Raw genomic sequence first — 24,577 nt, 5'->3', positions numbered from 1 at the left:
GTACCTGAATGTAAACCGGAGTGATATCTCAGATCGAATGTCGGTATATAAAAAATAAATATAAATAAATAAAAATATAATAGCTGTGTAAGAGCATTTTTCATACATGTTTGAATTTCTTGTTTCATTTTGATAGTTACAGTTGTTTACTTGCTTGATCTTATCCTGGTTCTCTATGCTATTTTGGCTGCTTTGATATCAATTTTACTGAAGGGACGCAGGGTGAGCACTGTCCTGATATAGGATTCCTTTTCAGTTTTTCTCTGTCTCCCTCTGCTGGACAGGAGGCTCAACCCACTGTCTGGACTGATCCGTGGTACTACAGGAACGAAAAATAGCAGGTAAGAACCAACCCACCAGCTACGTTTAATCACTTCTCTGGTGGACAAACAAAGCCAACTTGCTAACAGGTCTACACTTCCAGCAACCAGTTACATAAGTGACCTTAACCACGGATGCCTCCATCTTGGGTTAGGGAGTTCACGTGAACAATCTTCAAACTCAAGGTACTTGGATGAAACTCGAAGCAACATTTCAGATCAACTTCCTAGAGCTTCGAGCTATGTGCCCTATATGCGTTCAAGGACTGCCTTTCACACAAGACTGTTCTCATACAAACGGACAACACAGTTGCAATGTGGTACTTGAACAAGCAGGGCGGCACATCTTATCTCCTCTGCTAAGAAGCCGCGCAGATCTGGGCCTGGACCCTTGCACACTCCTTGTGTCTCCGGGCCATTTATCTGGCAGGCATACAGAACGTAGTAGCAGATCGCCTCAGACAACAGTTCCATCCCCACAAGTGGTCTCTGGATCCTGTGGTAATGACCAGAATCTTCCAATGCTGGGGTCAACCAACAAAAGAAAGTGGACAGATTCTGCGCCCTGCACAGGCAACAAAACAAGTTAACCATGGATGCCTTCGCTCGCCCCTGGAACACAGGCCTCCTATACGCGTATCCCCCGATACCGCTGATAGCCAAAACTGTAGTGAAGCTGCAACAGGACAAAGGGTCAATGATACTCATAGCCCCGTATTGGCCTCAACAAGTATGGTTTCCCATACTTCTAGACCTCTCGATCAGAGAACCCATTCGCCTGAGCACAGCGCCCACTCTCATAACTCAGAACCAAGGCATGTTACGCCATCCAAACTTTCAGACCCTATCCCTCACAGCCTGGATGTTGAAAGCTTGATCCTGCAATCGCTCAATCTTTCAACTGATGTCTCTCAAGTGCTTGTAGCCTCACAAAAGCCTTCCACGAGAAAATCTTATCGTTCTAAGTGGAATAGGTTTACCATATGGTGCATGCAAAAAGGTATTGACCCCTTTTCCTGCCCCACTTCGTCTCTATTAGACTATCTCTGGCACCTTTCAGACTCTGGTCTCCAGACTTCCTCGGTGAGGGTACACCTGAGTGCCATCTCAGCATACCACAGGGGAGTAGGAGATGCCCCGGTAACAGCACAACCCCTTGTGAGTAGGTTTATGAGGGGCCTGCTACAAATTAAGCCCCCTCTACGGCCACCAATCACTGAATGGGACCTAAATGTAGTACTTTCAAGGCTCATGTGCTCCCCATTTGAGCCTTTGCACTCCTGCGATGTTAAATTTCTTACATGGAAAGTTCTCTTCCTAGTAGCCATTACATCTGCTCGAAGGGTTAGTGAGTTTACAAGCACTTGTCACATACTCACCCTATACAAGGTTCCTACATGACTGAGTGGTCCTACGTACTCCCCCTAAATTCCTTTCCAAGGTGGTTACTGACTTCCACTTGAATCAGTCTATAGTCTTTCCCACCTTTTTCCCAAAGCCTCACTCTCACCAGGGCGAGAGGGTTTTACACACCTTGGATTGTAAGCGTGCACTTCATTTTACCTAGACCGCACTGCAGTCCATAGGAAATCCACCCAACTCTTTGTTTCTTTTGACAAAAACAGATTGGGAGTTGCAGTGGGAAAACAAACTCTCTCCAACTGGCTAGCAGACTGTATCAAATTCTGCTATGAAAAAGCAGGCCTTCCTCTCTGGGGACGAGTGAAGGTGCACTCAGTAAGAGCCATGACAACCTCAGTAGCACACTATCGTTCAGTACTGATTGCTGACATCTGCAAAGCTGCAACATCTTCACACATTTGCAGTACATTACTGTTTGGACAAGGAAGGACATCAAGACTTTGCCTTTGGCCAATCCATCTTGAAGAACTTATTTCCAGTATAACCCCAACTCCTTCCACATCCATTCTGCTGTCATTTTCATGCTGCCTCATTTTCCCAACAGTACGCCAGTTGTTGGGCCTGTTGCACAAGTTGTACACTGTTGGTACAAACAAATATGAGTCAGCTTGTAGCTTGCTAATCACCCACATGTGAGGACTACCATCCTGCTTGTCCTGGGAGAAAGCAGAGTTGCTAACCTGTAACAGGTGTTCTCCCAGGACAGCAGGATGTAGTCCTCACAAAACCCACCTGCCACCCCATGGAGTTGGGTCCAAAATGTTTTATTCTCATAGGACAAGCAGGATGGTAACCCTCACATATAGGTGACATCATCAAGATGGAGCCAATCAAGGAATACTTTTGTCAAAGTTTCTAGAACTTTAACTAGCACCTACTGGGCATGCCCAGCATGGCACTAACCCTGCATCCAGCAGGGGTCTCCCTTTAGTCTCTTGTTTTTCCTGCGCAGCTATAGCCTCGTGGATTTTTGGAGCTCTTCATAGTTCCTGATAGGAATTTTCTCCTCAGGAAATTTACTTTAAAACTTGCAAAAGTTTATACCCCCTAGGGGTCTCCCTTCTCCGCCGTCGAATGCCGAGTCGTACGGTAAGTTTACCCCGCTTTTCAGTCAGTTCCCGGTGGGGACCACTGTGGGCCTTGTCGGCACCGACCGCGATCAGCCAAAATTTTTTCGGCGGCCACGATGGCGACGGGTTTTCATCAGTGCCCCGACTGTCCGAGAACTATGTCAATCATGGACCCTCATCTGGTCTGTGTGTTATGTCTCGGACCGTCGCATGACGTGGAGACATGTACCAATTGTGCCGAAATGACCCCGAAGGGCCATAGGGCACGACTCGAAAAAATGGCACTTTTATTTCAGCGTCCATCTCCACAGGCGCCATAGTCACCATCCCCGGCGAAACATCAACATCGCTCCGAGGCTGAAGACTCCCGACCGGTGTCTATCTTCAGCGTCTCCTTCATCGATGCCGGAGTCAGGTAAAGCGGAGCACCGGGAGAAGTACAAACACAAGCATCGGAGACCAGTGCCTTCGACGTTCGCAATACCGGTGGTGCCATCGAGCAAGCCACAGACGAAGACCTGGGCTGAGGAGCGTCCCTTGCCCTCGAAGCCGGATGCACAGAGGCGTCCCTCGCCTTCGGAGGGCACGGCTACCGAGATTCCACCGGGACCGGTGGACACTCCAGTATTGCCCGCCATGCCTCCCACTCCGGACCTGGGGCTCACCACCCCAGCGCTCCGAGAGGAATTGCACCGCATGGTGAAGAGGCAGTGGTCCAGGCTGTCCAAGGCCTCCCGAGACCACAGACGCCAGCATCGGTGCCTGTGCCAGAACTGACACAGATGCCACCGATGCTGCTTCCTCTCCTGGATAAGCTGGATTTGCTAATTGGTGCCCTGCCGGGGGCACTGAGAAAATCACCATTACCCATGGCTCCATCGATGCCCATCCCACTTTCATTGGGAGAAGAGGATGTGTCGAGGCCGGAGCCCGTTCCGGGGCCTTCGGGTGTGCCCGCACCGAGGCCACTGGTGAAGTCCCCGATGCCATCGGTGCCATTGAGTCCGATAACTATTCCAGACCTCGATTTCTCGATGCCAAAGCCAGGTCCATCAATGCCAGCACCGATACCTTTGATGCCAAGACCTCCTCCGGCTGGAGGAATTCCACTAGGGCCACCGATGGATGCAGGGGATCAATCTTAAGATCCATGGACGGAAGATACATCTGAATCCCAGGACTCAACTGAGGTTCCGTCGGAGCCATCACCTCCGGAGGAAAGATGCAAGTCTCCTCCAGAAGATCTCTCCTTTATTAGCTTTATCAAGGAGATGGCAGAAACTATTCCATTCACACTGCAGACGGAGGAGGATTCCAGGCATAAAATGCTGGAAGTACTTCAGTTCCTGGATCCTCCAAAAGAAATCATGTCCATCCCAGTCCATGAAGTTCTGCAGGATTTGATGCAGCGAAACTGGGAGCATCCTGGAATGGTCCCTCCAGTGAACCGTAAGACAGCCTTCCCCGGGTTTCTAGAAGACATAATTAGCTCATCATTCGGTGGTGGTGGAGTCTGCCCAGAAGAGGGCCAAGCATCCAAAGCCCCATTCCTCGGCACCGCCTGGGAAGAAGCAGAAGTTTCTCGATGCTTTAGGCCACAGGGTGTTTCACGGGGCCATGCTCATCTCGCGTATTGCGTCATATCAGTTATATATGACACAGTACAACCGAAACCTATTTAAACAACTACAGGAGTTTGGCGAGTCCCTCCCAGAGCAGCTTCAAGAACAGCTGAACTCCATCGTTAAAAAGGGATTCGACACGGGAAAACATGAGGTCAGATCGGCGTATGATGTCTTCGATACGGCCTCCTGATTTTCAGCGGCTGGTATCAGCGCTCGCCGTTGGCCTTGGCTGAAGTCCTCCGATTTCCGCCCAGAGGTGCAGGATCGTTTGACTGACCTCCCATGCACGGGGGATAACTTATTTAGTGAAAAAATCCAAGAGATGATGGCCCAATTGAAGGACCACAATGAAACACTCTGTCAGCTCTCGGCCACTCATGCTGAATTTTCGGCTCCCTCCAAGGGCACGTTCAGACGTGAAGCTAAACGAACAGCATATAAAGCCCGGAAATATTATCCACCAGCGACTCTGGCTCGCCCGTCCCGGCCCTTCCAGAAGTCTGCACCGCGCCAGCCACGGGCTCAGAAAACTCAACCTCCTGCCCTGCCTACTCCTGCGGTGGGATTTTGACTTCCAGCTCCAGAGCAGAGAACATCCCTTTTTGCCCAATCTGCCTGTGGGCAGCCGACTATGCCACTTCTCCACCATGTGGCTAAGCATCACCACAGACTGGTGGGTACAGTCGGTCATAGCTCAAGGCTACCATCTAAACTTTCTCTCCGTCCCGTTGGACTCTCCACCTCGGCGGGGGTGGCCCTCTTCCGACAACTGTCAGCAACTGCAACAGGAAGTAACTTCCCTTCTGCAAGCAAATGCCATAGAACCGGTTCCTCTTTCCCAGAGAGGGCACGGTTTCTACTCCCGGTACTTCTTAATCCCAAAGAAGACGGGAGGCATTCACCTGATATTAGACCTTCGGGCCCTAAACAAGCATCTTTGGAAAGAGACGTTTCGGATGGTAACCTTGGGCTCCTTACTTCCACTTCTTCAACAGGGGGATTGACTTTGCTCTCTAGGCCTAAAAGACACATACATGCACATCGCAATTACCCCGGCTCACAGAAAATACCTCTGCTTCCTTGTCAGAGACCAACATTTCCAGTACAGGGTCCTTCCATTCAGCTTGGTGTCAGCCCCTCGAATCTTCACGAAATGCCTGGCGGTAGTAGCCGCATACTTAAGAAGCCTGGGCACTCATGTCTATCCTTACCTGGACTACTGGTTGCTGAGAGCTCAGTCATCGGTCGGAGTTCTTCACTGGCTACTACTATCATTGGGATTTCTAATCAATTATCAGAAATCTCACCTGATTCCATCTCAGTTCCTCTTCTTTATCGGAGTGGATCTCGACACAATCCAAGCAAGGGCTTTTCTTCCCAGGGACCGAGCTCACACACTGGTGTCGTTGGCGCACGATATACAGTCTCGTCAAACCACAATGGCTCGTGATCTACTAGTCTTGCTGGGGCATATGGCGTCCTCGGTCCATGTTACCCAATGGCTCGTCTAGCCATGCGGGTAACACAGTGGACATTAAAGTCTCAGTGGTCACAGGCACATCATCCAATGTCCAACCTTGTCCACATCACCATGCGACTTCATCTCTCCCTGGCATGGATCCTGGAGTCCCATCTGCTTCAAAGTCTACCCTTTCAAGCTCCAGAACCTCAAATAATTTTGACGACCAGTGCTTCAACTCTAGGTTGGGGAGCACATGTCAACAGCCTGCAGACTCAGGGAACCTGGTTGGCAGAGGAGTCGCAACATCAAATAAATTTTCTGGAGCTTCGAGCGTTCAGATATGCTCTCTCTGCGTTTCGGGATTGTTTGTCCAACCAAACATTCCTGATCTAAACGGACAACCAGGTAGCAATGTGGTACGTCAACATGCAAGGAGGAACCGGGTCCTACCTCCTATGTCAGGAGGTAGCACAGATTTGGGCTTTTGCTCTATTTCAGGCCATGCTTCTCAGAGCGACCTACCTGGCGGGTGTGGACAATGTTCTACCGGACAATCTCAATCAGGAATTCTAGCCCCACGAGTGGTCCCTCAACCCTGTAGTTGTGGACAAAATATTTCGGCAGTGGGGGCACCCAACTATCGACCTCTTCGTGTCACTTCAGAATCGCAAGGTGGACAACTTCTGTTCTCTACATCGCAGTCGCCAAGTTCCACCTCGGGATGCATTCGCCCTGTCCTGGAAGGAAGGCCTCCTCTATGCCTACCCACCACATCCTCTCATCAGCAAGACTCTTGTGAAGCTGCACATGGACATGGTCTGATGATTCTTATTGCCTCCTACTGGCCGCATCAGGCATGGTTTCCCATCCTTCGGGATCTCTCAGTGCGTCCACAAATTTCCCTAGGCTTGGATCCGTCCCAGATATCTGACAGCTTGGAACTGCCTTGCCTCCATAAATACCCTACTCTCCAATCTCCACCTCACCCTTAACTCCTCAAAAACCGAACTGCTCTTCATCTCACAACATATTCCCCCCAATCCCAATATTGCAAATGATCCTGCCTTTAATTCCTACCTTATGCAACCCTGTGCACGAAACCTTGGGGTGCAACTTGACCAGCAATTGAACCTAAAAAAACATATTTGTAAAATCCTTAAGGAAGGCTATTATAAACTCGTCATGAAAAAACTAAAACCTCTACTGCATACCAATGACTTCCGCACAGTCATTCAAGCCACCCTCGCTTCAAAACCTGACTACTGCAACTCATGCCTTCTAGGCCTCCCCTCTACCTCGCTAAAACCTCTGCAACTTCTGCAGAATGCAATAGCACGGACTATATCCAATGCCCGCATATATGACCATATCACCCCCATCCTCAAAGACTTGCATTGGCTCCCTATCCCTTCCCGAATCGTCTATAAAACCCTCTCCATAATCCACAAAGCCATACACATTCACAACTCCAGTTGGCTTGAAGAACCATTCTAACCCAAACGCTCGAAGCGACTCACTAGAGCCTCCAAGAATGGAACTCTTCATGTGCCCACCCTAAAACACGCTCACCTCACATCCACAAGGGAACGAGCTATTTCCATAGCTGGACCTACTCATTGGAACTCCCTACCCAATTCTAAATCACTGTTCAACATAGTAAACAACCTCATCGCCGAAAACAACAATCCCAATACCACTGTTAAAAAAAATTTGAGCCAAGATTTAGCCATCTTCTTTAAGAATAAAATTTCAAAAATTACTGATGCCTTCAACACCCCATCTATCATTGAAAAGCAATCATTATTAAACATAAGTCCTTGGCTTGAATTCAATCCTATCTCCAACTTGGAAACAGAGATAATGTTGAAAAAAATAAACCCTGCACGTCATGACATGGACACCATCCCAACCCGAGCTTTAAAGGAAATCGCTCATCCTTTAGCCCCAACAATAGCAGCTATCATCAACAAATCTCTTATTGAGGGTGAGCTTCCTACCAAACTAAAAATCGCTACAATCACACCTCTACTTAAGAAAAAAAACCTCAACCCAGAAGATTTAAACAACTACCGCCCAATATCAAACCTTCCCCTCTTTGCTAAATTGACAGAAAAGGCGGTTCTGAAACAACTAAACGAACACCTTGACGACCACAAAATTCTATTTCCCACACAACACGGCTTTAGAAAAAACCTGAGTACAGAAACCCTACTACTCAGTCTTTCTGACACCTTATTAAGAAGCTTCGATAACAAACTTGATCACCTTCTGATCCTCCTCGATCTGTCAGCAGCCTTTGACACAGTGGACCACAAAAGGCTTATTTTTAGCCTGGAATCCATCGGGCTAGCTGGAAAAACCCTTAACTGGTTCTCCTCTTTCCTTAAAAACAGATTTTTCAAAGTCTCCTTCAACAGCTTTTCATCTGAGGCTATCCCCCTGGAAACTGGAGTTCCTCAAGGGTCGGCTTTGTCACCCATTCTCTTTAATATCTACCTTTATGCCATCTTCTAACAAGCCTTAACATCATTTTCTACATGTATGCAGATGACATACAACTTCTCTTTCCCATTACTTCGTCTTTAGAAGAAACACTGTCAAAAGCAGCCTCACACCTTGAAGCAATACGAAAGCTGCTAAACAATCTAAAATTATGCTTAAATATGAACAAAACAGAATGTATACTAATTTCAAGAAAAAACTCTGGTATAACATCCACTCCACTCTTCCAATTTGACAACACTCAAATTCAAATCAAAGACAACGTTAAAGACCTTGGTTTTTGGCTAGATAATGAGCTAAATTTTAAAAAACACATCACATCAAAAACAAGAGAAGGCTTCTACAAAATTCAAATACTCAAACACCTAAAACCGCTGCTTCACACCCAGGATTTCAGAACCGTTCTTCAAACCCTCATATTCTCCAGTTTGGACTACTGCAACTCCCTTCTAATTGGCCTTCCTAACTCAACCTTAAGACCTCTGCAGTTACTCCAAAATGCAGCTGCTAGAGTCCTGACTGGTAAAAGAAAATCCGACCATATATCTCCAGTACTTTACAACTTACAATGGCTGCCAGTTAAAAAAAGAATAGAGTACAAAGTCCTCACTATCCTACACAAGTCAATTCACAAAGCTGACTTCACTGCCCTGGACAATATTATACATCTACATAAATCATCACGTACGACAAGATCAACATATAAAATTCAGCTGGATGTCCCTTCACTACCACAAGCCAAACTATCCTCCACTAGAAATAGAGCCATCTCTATCATCGGCCCAAAATTATGGAACTCACTACCTCAACACCTCAATTCACAAGTAAACTCTAAATCTTTTAAAAAAGAACTTAAATATTGGCTATTCTCACAGTCATACAATGACTGCTCACCCATTGACAGCAGAACTTAAACCTTTTTTTTTTTTTTTTTCATATCCACCTCTCATTCCTTTTCATGCCAGCAACACCCTCCTTCTGACTCTGCCCCGACTCGCAGAAACCTTTTTCTCATCTACGATATCAACCGTCTACTTTAAGATTTGCATACATTCATATCTAATGTTCAATGTATTTATTGAATTTTATTAAGCTATTGTTGTTCTGATTCAATCTCTGTCATACTGTTATGAATTTAAATGTAACTGGTTGTTATAATGTAAACCGGAGTGAAGGCAATGTCAGCTATACCTCGGTATATAAACAAATGCTAAATAAATAAATAAAAATACCCGCTAACCTACGGCTCAAAACATGTCCCTCCAAATTCCGAACTAACCTCAAGACCTGGCTATTTAAACAAGCATACCCCAATAACCTCAGCTCCGCCTCCCTCTCTGCCTGACATGCCAGCTCTCCTGATACGCTGTGTACTTTTCTCTGTTACAACTTTTGTTAGAGACTCTGCTGTGATTGTAATTGTAATTACAATTTCAACTACCCTATTTTTGTGATTGTGATCCCAGTTATAACTACAGTTGAGTATATATTTGCCTTATTATTAGTTAGTTGTTGTTCACTGGTTCGCTTATCTTTCCCTCGCTAAGCTTTCTGTTCCTATTTATCGCTTGTTGCCCCCCTTCCTGTTCAATGTAATTTCCTCTTCTTTGTTACAATGTAAACCGATATGATATCGCCACGAATATCGGTATAGAAAAGTTTATAAATAAATAAATGTTGAAAAGTTGATCTTAAACCGCTCAGTCTTTCGGAATCTGTATCCCAGATTCTGGTAGCTTCACGAAAGCCTTCTACTAGAAGGTCTTATCATTCTAAATGGAAAAGATTTTCATTGTGGTGCACGTAAAAGGAGTTAGATCCTTTTACCTGCCCCACAAATCAGTTTTTAGACTACCTCTGGAATCTCTCAGAGTCGGGTTTATAAACCTCTTCCATCCGAGTGCATGTCAGTGCGGTGGCTGCCTTCCATGGGGTACGGGGGATGTCTCTTATCTCAACACAACCCCTGGTGGTGCGCTTTATGAAGGGACTGCTTCACCTGAAGCCTCCTGTCCGTCCACTGGCCCTGTCTTCTTAATGTGGTTTTAGCGCAGCTCATGAAACCTCCGTTTGAGCCTCTGCATTCCTGTGAGTTGCGGCATATCACTTGGAAGGTCATTTTCCTTCTGGCGTTAATGTCTGCTCGCAGGATCATTGAGCTACAGGCGCTGGTCACATATTCCTCTTACACGAAATTTCTACATGATCGAGTGGGCTTTCGCACTCATCGTAAATTTCTTCCAAAAGTGGTATCTGAGTTTCATTTAAATCAATCCATAGTACTATCTACTTTCTTTCCAAAACCCCACTCACTTCCTGCTGAGCAGGCTCTGCATTCCTTTGACTGCAAACGTGCGCTTGCCTTTTATTTGGAACGCACTGCAGGCCATAGGAAATCCACCCAGCTTTTTGTTTCCTTTGATAAGCTTAAGCTGGGACTCCCGGTCGGAAAGCAGACCTTGTCCTCCTGGCTGGCGGACTGTATTTCCTTCTGCTATCAACAAGCAGGCCTTCCGCTTCAGGGACAAGTTAAGGCGCTCTCCATTAGGGCAATGGCAACGTCTGTTGCATACGTTCGTTCTGTACCTCTTATTGATATCTGTAAAGCTGCAACCTGGAGTTCTCTCCATATCTTTGCAGCCCACTACTGCATAGACAAAGCTGGTACACAAGATTCTATTTTTGGCCAGTCTGTTCTGCGCAATCTATTCTCAGCGTAATATCCAACGTCCTTCTGCACCCGCTGGGATATTCAGGCTGCCCATTATCCAATCACCCCTGTTGTTGTGCCTGTTGCACGTCTTTGGGTGTTTTTGGTACATGCGCGGGCATCCTCAGCTTGTTATTCACCCATATGTGAGGACTACCATCCTGTTTGCCTGTGAGAAAGCAGAGTTGCTTACCTGTAACAGGTGTTCTCACAGGACAGCAGGATGTTAGTCCTCACGGAACCCACCCGCCCGCCACTTGCGATTTATTATGTTATTTTTCGCACGCTCGTTTTGCTATTCATAAGACTGAAGGGAGACCCCTGCTGGATGCAGGGTTAGTGCCATGCTGGGCATGCCCAGTAGGTGCCAGACAAAGTTCTAGAAACTTTGACAAAAGTATTCTGTGATTGGCTCCATCTTGATGATGTCACCCATATGTGAGAACTAACATCCTGCTGTCCTGTGAGAACACCTGTTACAGGTAAGCAACTCTGCTTTATTTTATTTTTTTCGCTCGCACCTCTGTGGCTACAGGGATTATGGCATCCTGGGCATGCTCAGTGTGCCAGTTGAAAGTTCTAGAAAATTTGACAGAAAAGTTTTCCGTGATAGGGCTCCGTCCAGTGACATCACCCACATGTGAAGACTACATCCTGCTGTCCTGGGAGAACACCTGTTACAGGTAAGCAACTCTGCTTTCCTTAGAGACTAATTGCCAGCCCTGATTTCCCAGACCCTGAAGATGCTGGGAGTTCCTGGGGCAGACTCTCTGAGGGAACCAAAGAAGAACCTCATTCTGATTTCCCTATGGAAAGCCTCTTGCTACTTTCCAGTACTGGAAGCCATCCAGGAGTTGATTGACCTGGAATGGGATGCCCCAGAATCAAGTTTTAAAGGGGGATGAGCGTTAGAAGCTCTATACCCACTAGATCTGGCAGTGAGAAAGCGTTTGCATTTCCTTAAAGTGGATGCACTGGTCTATGCCATCTCTAAGTGAACAACTATCCCACTGGAGGGAGGAGCGGCCTTAAAGGATGCGCACGATAGACCTTTGACGCAATAGCAATGACCTTACAGATTGCTTCTTGTTGTGCCCTGGTAGCTTGTTTGTGCCTACTCCTCTCTCAGGAGGTAGATGACTCGGGGGTGAATTCCAGGGCAGTGTTGGAACCTGCCGCCATTTTTTAGCTGACACAGGCTCGGATCTAGTCCGTACTTCGGCCAGAGGAGTGGCCTCAGTGGTGGCGGCCAGAAGACAGCTATGGCTGCAGAATTGGTCAGCAGACACAACCTCCAAGGCAAATCTTACAAAAATGCCCTTTAAAGGAACACTCCTTTTCAGACGCGAATTGGAAAAGCTGGCCAGTAAATGGGGTGAATCGCCAGTTCCCTGGCTACCAGAAGATAAGAGAAAGCAGTTACAGTGCCTCTTGCCTATGAGGGGTTGATCCAGGGGCTCCCAACGATTTTGCCCCTACAAAAACTCAACATTTCAGAGGACTTGGCCTTTTGGGAAGGTCTGTCCTTTCGTAGTCGACAGCCCAAGAGAGGGGCAGGTTTAGGTTCATTCCAAACCCACCAATGAAAATTTGCTGACCCACCCTTGGAACGAGGAGATAGGGGGTCGACTGTCCCACTTTTACCAGAGGTGGGTCGAGATCACTTCGGACAAATGGGTACTGAAGATCATACGAGAAGGATATGCACTAGAATTTCACAGCACTCCTCGGGACATGTTCATGATGTCTCCTTGCCACTCCCAGCACAAGAAGCAGGCAGTGGAAACTACTTTTTTAAGGCTCCTCAGGATGAGGGCTATAATCTCAGTACCTGCGCCCCAGGAAAATACGGGGCGTTACTCCATCTATTTCATTGTACCCAAAAGGGAAGTTTCCTTTTGCTCCATCCTTGACCTCAAGAGCGTCAACCAACATCTATGAGTGAATCATTTCTGCATGGAAACCCTGTGCTCCATGATAATGGCCGTACAATCAGGAAAGTTCTTAACCTCTCTGGACCTATCCGGGACCTAACTACATATTCCAATCCATCAAGAACACCGTTTTCTACGCTTTGCGGTACTGGGTCTCCAATATCAGTTCCGGGCACTGCTCTTTGGCCTAGCCACCTCTACCAGAACATTTTCCAAGATTATGATGGTCATAGCGGCAGCATTGAGAAAAGAGGGAATCCTGATGCACCCGTACTCAGACGACTGGTTGATCTGGGCCAAATCTGTGGAAGAGAATCTCCGGGTGACCAACAGGGTGCCCTCCTTGCTTCAGGAACTTGCTTGGGTTGTAATCCTAGACGAATGCAGTCTCAAGCCCTCCCAGTCCTTGGAATATCTGGGAATCTGATTTGACACCAAAAAGGGCAAGGTCTTCCTTCTGACCACGTGGATAAGGAAGTTGATGTCCAAAGCGCATCAGTTGATGAGCATGATACACCCGACGGTGTGGAGCTATCTCCAAGTTCTCGGTTTGATGGCGGCAAACCTGGAGGTAGTGCCATGGGCGAGGGCATACATACGATCACTTCAACGCTCACTACTGTCACATTGAATTCGCAGTCTCAAGACGATTCGATTCGCCTCCACTTACCAATGGGAGTATGATCTCAGCTCTAGTGGTAGCTATAGGAAGCTCATCCAGGCAGGGGTGTATCTCTGTCCTCCCCGAACTGGCTGGTTCTCACCACAGACACGAGCCTCCGGGCCTGGGGAGCTCACTTTGGACCGAGGAAGAGGCCCTCTGGAATATCAACCGCCTGTAGTCAGATTGGCGTGTCTACAATTCAGCCACAGACTCTACGGACAAGCAGTCCATGTAATGTCGGACAACGCAATGAAGGTAGCTATATCAACCGCCAAGGAGGAACCAAAAGTCAGCAAATGTCACAGGAGATAGATCTCCTTATGGAATGGGCAGAAATACATCTACAGATGATCTCAGCCTCCCACATCGCAGGAAAAGACAATGTCAGAGCAGACTTTCTAAGCAGTCTTTCCTTGTGTCTATTAACCTTGAAAACCTTCCTGGTGGCTATATGCTCGGCACGTTGCATCTCTGAACTACAGGCATTGTCGTGTTGGGAACCGTTCCTCTGGATGGTTCCAGGAGCGTTACAGCTTCGTACCATTCCATCCTTCTTGCCCAAGGTAGTCTCGGAGTTTCATTTGAATCAGTCCATTTCATTGCCATCCCAAGATAAGCATAAGGACCCAGAAGAATACTGTCTCCACCATTTGAGTGTCAGTAGACTTTTGGTGTGGTATCTGGAAGTTTCAGAAACGGTCTGAAAGATGGGCCACCTGTTTGTCCTTCATGGTGGAAGGAAGCGGGGGCGAACCAGCTTCACAGGCTATCATAGCTCACTGGATTAAGGAGGTGGTCACGGGAGCCTATGTGGAGGCAGGAAAACCATTACCTTCTCAGGTTAAAGCTCATTCCACTAGAGCTCAGGCGGTCTCATAGGCGGAAGCTAGACTGATGTCTCCTGTCGATATCTGCCGAGCGGTGTCGTGGTCCTCCTTGCACACCTTCTCCAGGTTCTATCGCCTGGGCGTACAGGCCCAAGAGGATGCAGCCTTTGCAAGGGCAGTGTTAACCAGACTGTGGGCAGCCTCCCGCCCCAATCAGGAGTAGCTTTTGACCATCCCATCGGTCCTGAGTCCATCTGGCTACACGCTAGGAAATGGAGAAATTACTTACCTGATAATTTTGTTTTCCTTAGTGTAGACAGATGGACTCAGCATCCCGCCCATGGCTGCCAAAGAATGGGGCTAAGGATTCACCCGTGCAGTGCATATCTATTTCAAGAGATTACTGGTAATCCGTCATCCAATCCCTAGATCAGGGCATCTGTATTCTTACTGGGGTTCAGTGTTTGATTGGTTGAGTACAGTTATGGTTATCCATTTTTAATCATATTTTAAATTAAGTTTTTTCAATAGTATGTCCACAGTGACTTTTGAAAAGAATACTGAAGGGCTGAGGTCACTGCAGGGATGTGTATCTAGGGTGACGTCAGCTTTTAAATCTAACTCTGTCTCCATCTGCTGGCAGGGGAGTATAACCCATTGGTCCATCTGTCTACACTAAGGAAAACAAAATTATCAGGTAAGTAATTTCTCCGTTATCCACACTATAATTTATCATGATTGGTTTGTCCTTACATGTGTCAAGCTTGGTAGACATGTAAGTTATTGCAATATACACTTTTGCACAGATTCGTAAAACTGCAACAGTAAACAAGTTGACCGTAATGCTCATTGTAGAGAGATCTGTGGCAAATTGAAGTTAGATGTCCTGCAATGGAAACGGAGAGACTTAACAAGATCAAGAGTCATTACTCTGAGTCCTCTTGATGGAGGGCAGTCACTTTTTGGAATGGGATTATGATAAAATGCTACAATTTTATGTAATTGTTTTTCCCCATCTTCTGCCATTTCAATTTCAGTTTTTTCAGTTTTCCATATTCAGAGATGAAAATATTTTATATTTCATGGGCTCAAATTCAAAACAACCCAATTTTCTTTGAGCAGAAAAAAAATCTTTGTAATGTAAGGAACTATAGTAAGAAAGATCCATAAGAGGCAGTTTTTACCATTTGTACTCTTTAAATCAAGTGTATTTTACTTTCTTTCCTGCTTTTTTTTTTTTTCCCCTTAGAGTTGTCTATGTATTTGGTCCACCAGTCAAAGAACCTCCCACGGATGTCACACCCACATTTTTAACAACAGGAGTCCTCAGCACACTACGCCAAGCTGACTTTGAGGCTCATAATATTCTGAGGGAGTCTGGTAGGTGGATGTATTGAGCAGCTACCCCGCTGTTCTGAGATCAGCATCTCTATAAGTCTGGCTGGTCTGTGCAAAGCTGAAGGAGCTTCTCCCCACAGTTTATGCACCAGTAGGTGGCATTTGAGTTACTGGAATAAACTATCTGTATGTCATTTAGTTTCTTTTTTTTTTGGGGGGGGGGAAGAGGATGGAGGATGGGAGAACAGTATGGTCCACTTTCCTCCTCCTCCTTTGAGAGGTAGGAAACTGATCCCTGAGTGCCTTAAACAGGTTTGCTTTTTTAGGATATCCACAATGAATGTGCTTATCAGCTCTATTTGTATACAAGGGAGGCAGTGCATGTAAATATCTCATGCTGTATTTATTGTATATATCTTGGACACCAGATCTGTTTACAGCACTCCAGGACTGTATTTAGGCCTTTTGTTTGCAACTGTCGATAAGTTTTTTTTTGTTTTTTCCCTCACTTTTAATCCTTCTTCTTTAACCCAGCCATTGCAGTAAAAGTCTTGTGGCTGTAGGCCAAGGACCTCTGGAACCCAGTACAATCCAATCAGTAGTAGGGATGTAACTACTGTTTAAGTAGTTAACCTTTAAATGTGAGGCACAGTGACAGGCCCGCAAGATGCAAGGCTGAGGGCCTCTGCCACCACCTGCCTAGAGCTACAGGAGGACTGCTGTTGCTGAAGCCGTGCAACTACTTGATGTAACTCATAAGAGCAATTTGCTGGCATCCACTGCCACTTGATGTAGCCGTAGGGAGCGAATAGTAGGCCCAGGCTCAACCTCTCCTGCCTTTCCATTGGCCCATCTCCTTGCTTCCTGTAAAGCCTGAAACTCTTCTCTCATTTGCTGTCTGGCACAACAATTCCCTGCCTCACGCCCCAGCAGCCAGTTGCATAAAACTGGTGGTCTGTTGGGGGCAAGGGGTGGGGGGAAGATGCTTTTGAAAGTTGTTGGGAGTTTTTGTCGTCCAATGCCCTTGCCAGTATTAAATGGATAAATGAAGTCTAAATGGTAAGATATTTTATCATTTATACATTTAGAGGTCCATATTCGATAATTTGTGAGTTACCCAGCTAAATGCCGATTTTAAAAAATATTTCCGCCACTTATCCAGCAAAAATCCAGATAACTCTTTTCTGGAACATCCCTATGTTAAGCTAAGTGTATAACTAATCTAGCTTTCTCAGGTCATGCCTACACTAGTCCTGTAAGGTAATCAGGTGTGTTCAGTGGTGCACTACTCAATACCCTACTAAAGTTAGCCAGGTAAGTGGCTCAATATTACGCTCTTAATATTTTACATTCCTAGCCAGTGGGTGCAAATGAACAATTGCTAGGATTCACTTCCCCTTGAAATCTATGAACCATTTATTTAAATGCTTCTATAGCACCTTCTTGACAAAAAAAGGTTGTCCAAAGAATATACAGCTAGCAAATCAAATACAAATAAAATAACAATAACATAAAATTAATCATCTGCTCCAAATCATTTTTTCCTAGCACGTAGCCAGATGGACTCAGGCCCAATGAGTTATATGCTCCCCTGCTAGCAGATGGAGATGGAGTCAGGTTTGACAGCTGACGTCACCTTAGATAAACCCCTGCAGTGACCTCAGCTCTTCAGTATCTCTCGTTTTCCTACCAGATGTGGACGTGCTTTCCCTATCGGGATCACTATATTCTTTAGGAGAAGAAATTCTACATTTAAATTGGAGAAAGACTGAGTCCCTCTCTCCTGCGGTGATGCCTAAAGGTCCTTCCCCCAGTTGAGAATTCGGAGATTTCCGGGATCCCTCAGAGGTGTGCCTTGGTCAGGTAGCAGACTCCCTGCATGGAAAGGCAGTGGGCGAAGGAAGCCGAGCGTGACTGTGACAGCCAGAGTCCTTTCCTCCCGCAGCCGGAGATCGTCTCTGTTCTCAGCCAGTAAGCACTGAGCCCAGGTGAGTATAAAAAAAACAAAACAAAAACATTTCCCGATCAGAGACATTGGAGGGGTTTCGGTAAGATTTCCTCTGGTCTACTTGCTCAGTGTACCATACCGACATCGTTCCCAATCCATTGGTGTAAAGGGAAGTGGGCATCCGAGCGGGTTGAGCGGCCTCCCAGTGGGCTAGGCCCCGCTTCAGGCTTAGTCGGCACACCGCGTGCTAGGCCGTGTCGGTGCAGTTTTGTGCACCTTGCATTGCCCTCCATACAGCGTCGATACGTGCAGTGCATGTTTGCTGTGCGCATACACCAGTCAACCATCCTTTCCGCTCAAGTCCGAAACCTCTGAGTCATCTTAGACAAGCAATTAAACCTAAAAATATTCATTAATAATACCACCAAGGAAGGCTTCTTTAAACTACAAATCCTAAAACGGATCAGACCACTCCTCCACTTCAAAGGCTATCGTACAGTTCTCCAGGCAATTATCTTCTCAAAAATCGACTACTGTAATTCTCTTCTACTCGGCCTCCCGACTAATACCATTAAACCCTTACAAATGCTTCAAAACTCATCAGCCAGGATTCTGACTAAGACCAAAAAAAGAGAACATATTACACCTGTCCTGAAGAACCTAAACTGGCTCCCAATTAAGTATAGAATCACCTACAAAGTGTTGACTATCATACACAAATCCATGCACAACCTCATCCCTCTGGACCTCAATATACCTCTTCGACTTCACATACCATCCACACCGGTAAGAGCAGCATATAGAGACTCTCTCTTCGCTCCACCCATCAAATCCTCTCTAAACAAACGAGCTTTATCCACAGCGGGCCCCGCAGAATGGAACTCCCTACCACCAGAACTAAGGCAAGAACAATGCCCGAACACTTTTAAAAAGAGACTCAAAACCTGGTTATTCGAGCAAGCATTTAATTAAAGCCAAGCAATTACTCGTTCCTTACTTTACCATCCGTCAGACTACGCACTAGTCCATCAATCAGAGTACAGACTATTTATTTATTTATTTATTGATTGTTTTTATATACCGATGTTCCTGTATAATATACATATCACACCGGTTTGCAAGGAACTCAAACTGACGCCTCAGTGGGCAGTTTACATTGAAACAAGATAACAAGATAACAGGTAATATGGGGGGGGCAGCGGAACTTGGCAGAGGATACAGAGATTAAGCATAAATAGCTAAATAGAGGTAACTAAATATACAGTAAACAATGTACATAAGGTGAGATGGGTCAGAGACCAGGCTGATATTGTTTTCTTCCGGCTTTTAGATTTCCGGGAAAGCTTGTGCAAAAAACCAAAACTTCATCTCTCTCCCTCATCACAAATAAATGATCCATAGTCCGTATAATTTATTAATCTAATTCTCTCCCAAAGCTACAACCAATCTATCAAAAGATTCACAATATAACTATTATTTTATAAGTTATGGTTTGTTTACCCTGTTCTCTCTTATCCTAGTTCACTCCCCTGTTTTAATGTAATTGCATTCTTACATGCTTGTTATTGTTTTAATGTAAACCGAAATGATATGTAACTTTGCTACATGAATTGCGGTATATAAAAATGTTAAATAAATAAATAAATACAACGCCGCACACATTCGTAGGTGCACAACTACATAGGCGCAAAATTCTCAAGTGCATGTGCGTGTGCTTCGCCACGGCCCGCTTAGGTGCCTGAAAACTATGTGCACAAAAGTCTAAGCGTGAGCCAGCTGAATTTGCAGCTGCCATCTCTAATGGCTCCGGCAGCAAAGAAACACAAACGCCATTCTCTCTGTGCTACTCGTCATATTAGGGCTACACAGCCTGACCTGGATTCTTATGTCAGCACTGTGAGGAGGCCCAAGGACAGTTGGCCTCCCCAGACTTTACCAAGCCCGGTTCCTCCCATTCTGAGGATGGGTCAGCCACAACCTTAACCAGTAGTACCTGGGATATGAATAATACCGGGGTTGGATCTTCCGTGGGAATGGAAAATTCAGCAACACCTACTTCCTGGGCTAGGTATGGACCCGGCTGCCTTCTCTTGGTTGGAATTTTTTCAAGGCCTGCAAGCCTTCCTACAGACACAGTCTGCTTCACTTGCCCCTGTCCGGACGAAACCACAGCCGGTAAGGCCTCCCTCTCCTATTGGCAGACCTCGAGACATGCCACGCCTCACCAAGGGTATTCCTGGCAGGGACCCAGAAAATATGGACAAAGAAAGGGGATCCAGATTCCTTGGAAGATGAAGAAATCCCCCCTGGGTTTAGAACCATATCGGACCATGTTACATTTTTTCTATAGAGATGAATTGCCGGCCCTGGTTTCCCAGACCCTAAAGACGCTGGGAGTTCCTGGGGCGGACTCCATGACGGAACCTAAGAAGAATCCCATTCTGGTGTGTCTACGGAAATCCTCTTGCTATTTTCCGGTACTGGAAGCCATCCAGGAGTTGATTGACCTGCAATGGGACGCCCCTGAAGCGATTTTTAAAGGTGGTCCAGCATTAGAAGTTCTATACCCACTGGATCCGATGGCAGGGACCAATCTTTTCAGACCAAGCAGATCGCTTTTGTCTAGCTGCTTGGCTTTTGAAAGGCGAGTTTTTCACTTGAAAGGATACTCAGAGCCAGTGATTGCGACATTGCTTCAGGCAAGGAGGCCTTCCACACCTTTTGGCTTATGTCCGGGTTTGGAGAGTATTTGAGTCATGGTGTTTGCAGAACAGGCTACAGCCATTGCACATAGATGTTCTTCAGGTTTTAGCCTTTTTGCAAAGTGGGTTAGCCAAGGGATTGGCCTATAATTCCCTCTCAGTTCAGGTGGCAGCCTTTGGTTGTCTTTGAGGTAAAATGCAGGGAAGACCATTGGCGTCTCATCCGGATGTTGTGCATTTTCTTAAGGAGGCGAAACATCTGTGTCAACCGATCTGGAGGATGTGTCTGGCCTGGAACCTTAATCTGGTCCTTTGAATTCTTTGTGGTCCTCCCTTTGAACCGATTAGAAGGACTTCTTTGAAGGATCTTACCTTGAACTCCGTTTTCTTGGTTGCCATTTGCTCAGCTAGGAGGATCTCAGAGCTTCAAGCATTATCATGTAGAAACCCTTTCCTATGCTTTTCGGAGGATGGTGTATCGTGTACGGTTCTTTCCTTTTTTGCCCAAGGTTGTTTCCTCATTTTATCTCAACTAGATGGTGGAGCTGCCGGCCTTCTCATATTTGGCGCCCAATACTCTGCTTGCGAGGGAGCTTCACTTATTGGATGTACAGCGAGCTCTCTTGCGATTTATTTATTTATTTTAAATAATTCTATACCGTCTTAACAATGTGTATTGACCACAATGGTTAACAATATAATAAAAATAGAAAAATAAAAAGCATAATTTGAATGTCAAATCTTTGCTTGAAAATAAATAAATGCTTAAAACCAAAATAAAAAATAATGATAAAAGTTGGAGAAAAATACAAACTGTAAATACGCAAATTAATCTTACGTTTTATGCATCAAAAAATAAAAATCCCTATAATAGTTAACTAAATAAATCAAGGACAGAAAGAAAAAACGAAGAAACAAAAAAAAATCCTAAAGCCAAATTTTATAAAAATGATTGCCAACTCCGTTCTGATTTTGGTAGAAAGCCTAGTGATCTGTGATTCCAATTGCTTCTGTAAAAAGATATGGGGCAGATTTTAAAACCTGCGTGCGAGCGCAGATTTGTTCGCGCAACCCGGCGCGAACAAATCTATGCTTGATTTTATAACATGCGCGCGCAGCTGCGCACATGTTATAAAATCCAGGGTCGGCGCGCACAAGGGGGTTCACAATTGTGCAACTTGCGCGCGCCAAGCCGCGCAGCCTGCCTCCGTTCCAACCCGCCCCCCCCCCAGCCCTACCTAGAACCCCCCCTTACCTTTGTTGAAGAATTTACGCCTGCCGGCCGACAGCCAGCTCACAATCCCAGGCACAACGGCAAATGGCTGCTGTGCCTGGAGGCTCAGGCCACGCCACGCCCTCGGACCGCACACGCCCCGCCCCTTTTTGCAAGCCCCGGGGCTTGCGCACGCCGCCGAGCCTATGCAAGATAGCTTCGGCGCACGCAAGGGCAGGCAGGGGCAGCTTTTCGGGGGTTACGCACGTATCTTATGCGCGTAACCCTTTGAAAATCTGCCCCTATGTTTTCAGTGATTTTTTTAATTCTTTGCTGTTTGAGATTTGTCTTAAGATAAAGAGTTCCATAAAATGGGACCTGCCACAGAAAAAGCTTTGTCTTGTTATGTTTTTTTATGTCTTGTAATTTATCTTTAGCTGACGTTATCCTTTCCTTTTATTTCTCTCTTCGCCCAGTTCAGTCATCCTTGTTATTTGTAACTGCTTTTTTCTGCACTACAGTTCCAGTTTGAAGTTTATTATGCACCCCTGTTCAACTGTAAACCAGTATGATGTGATTGTATCATGAATGCCGGTATATAAAAACCTAAATAAATAAAATAAATAAAAAATGTTCAATCTGGCTAATCGTATTGATGGGACCTCTAACAAATTCATATTGGTAGATCTAAGTTCTCTTGTTGGTTTATAAAGACGTAAGGATGTATAAAGCCAAATGGTGTCATGGTTGTTAAGAAGAGTGTGTATTAGCGACAGTATCTTGTATTTGATTCTATATTTGATCAGTAACCAATGTAAATTATACAAAACAGGAGTAATATGTTGTTTCATTGTAATACCAGTTAGAACTCGAGCTACTTTGTTCTGGATTAATTGTAGCAGTTTAATTGCTGAATCTGATAATCCTAAGTATAGACCATTACAGTAATCTAAACCCAAAAAGATTAAAAATTGAAGCACTGATTGAAAGTCATGAAAAAATAGAAGTGGTCGCAACCGTTTTAGCAGATGTAACTTAAAAAATGAGTTTTTGACAGATTTTGAGATATGTTGAACTAAAGATAAGTTTATGTCCAGTAAAACTCCTAAGTTTCGAGCTACTTTATTGATTGGGATATTCTCTTTTCCTATAGTAATGTGAGACGGCAGAGTGTTGCTAGGGTTCTCAATAATGCTGTGAAACAGTATTTCAGGTTTTTTTGCATTTAGCTTTAATCTGCAATGAGCAAGCCATTTTTCTAATGTTTTAATGTAGATCTGAACTAAAGAGATGTTTCTGACCATGAAGATTTATACGGAACGAATAACTGGATATCGTCCGCATAAATTTTGAATTGAACATTTAGTGTAGATAATATTTGGCAAAGTGGAATTAGATATAAAACAGTATGGGGGATAGAGATGAACCTTGCGGGACTCCTGTATGTTGAGTATATGGTTGAGAGGAACAAGAGCCAATATTAATTTGACAGGAACGGTTTGAGAGATAACTATTGAACCAATTTAGAACTGTATCTTGTAACCCAATGGATTGAAGACTAGATAGTAAAATTTTATGGTCTAGCCTATCAAACGCAGCAGAGATGTCTAAAAGGATTAGAATAAAATCTATGTTGGAGTCAAAACCTCTAAGATATGTATCAAATGAGGAGAGAAGAGTTTCTGTGGAATGACCTTTTCTGAAACCATGTTGATTTGGATGTAAAATATCGGCGTCTGTGAGAAATTCATTAATTGATGAAGAACTACTGACTAATGTTTTTGAAAGTGAAGTTAGTGATGGTAATGGTCTGAGGTTGGAGAGATCGGTAAAAGAAGACTATTCTTTGGTATAGGTAATATTGAGGTTTGTTTTAGGTAATCGGGAAATTTACCTGATTCTAAAGATTGGTTGATTATTAAACATATATGTTCTGAACAGATTTCTCCTAAGCTTTTAAAAAATAGATCCGAACAGGGATTTAATGGTGAGTTCTTATGTTCTTATGATATTTTTTGTTTGCTTATGATTTTTCAAATTCTTTCAGCCGTAATTTTGTTAAAAGTTGACAGCGATTTGCAGGTTCTTGATTTTTATAATTAGGATAAGATAGACCTTTAAACTCTTGCGTTATATTTTTTACTTTTGATTGAAAGTAAATCATTATTTGGTTACAAGTAGAGAAATCGACATCTTGATTTTTATTATAAGAAGGTGTCATCAGGGATTTAACAATGTTAAATAATGTGGCTGGATTATTTTTTGCTATGTTAATTTTATTTGCATAAAAATTTTTTTTTCTAAGTTTACTTTACGTCTGTATATTCTTAGGGCCAGATTTTATAAAATTACGTGCGCGCGTACTTTTGTTCGCGCACCAGGAGCAAACAAAAGTACACCGGATTTCAATAGATACGCGCGTAGCCGTTAAAATCCGGGGGTCAGCGCGCACAAGGCTGCCCAAAATCGGCAGCCTGCGCGCGCCGAGCCGCACAGCCTGCCTCTGTTCCCTCCACCCCCCCCCACCTTTGTTGCACAAGTTACGCCTGCCCGAGGCAGGTGTAACTTGCGCGCGCCGGGCCGGCCGCCAGCGTCCCATGGTCCGGTCCGGGGGCTGGTCCGGAGGCCACGGCCATGCCCCCGGAACGCCCTCAATGACACTCCGGCCGCGACATGCCCCCGACGACGTGCCTGCCATGACACACCCCCCCAGGAAAGCCCCGGGACTTACGCACGCCGGCAGCCTATGCAAGGTTTGGGGTAGGTTTGGGGTAGGTTTTTGGGGGTTACACGCGTAACCCTTTGAAAATCTACCCCCTAGTGTGCAATGATAAGCATTT

At 45.3% G+C, this 24,577-nt stretch overlaps 1 protein-coding gene across 1 annotated transcript in view; it reads left to right on the top strand.

The window, feature by feature from the left end:
• The window catches only part of GMPS (guanine monophosphate synthase), a 130,569-nt gene that overhangs the window by 90,093 nt on the left and 15,899 nt on the right, over nucleotides 1-24,577 (top strand). Inside the window, exon 14 of the mRNA XM_029615875.1 lies at nucleotides 15,786-15,916. Within this exon, the coding sequence (XP_029471735.1) occupies nucleotides 15,786-15,916 (131 nt within the window). The remainder of the gene's footprint in view (nucleotides 1-15,785; nucleotides 15,917-24,577) is intronic.

This window comes from Rhinatrema bivittatum, chromosome 9 (genome assembly GCF_901001135.1).
Source record: "Rhinatrema bivittatum chromosome 9, aRhiBiv1.1, whole genome shotgun sequence".
NCBI lineage: Eukaryota > Metazoa > Chordata > Amphibia > Gymnophiona > Rhinatrematidae > Rhinatrema > Rhinatrema bivittatum.
Note: the sequence above shows the minus strand (reverse complement) of the source record. Positions and strands in the feature narration are given on the sequence as shown.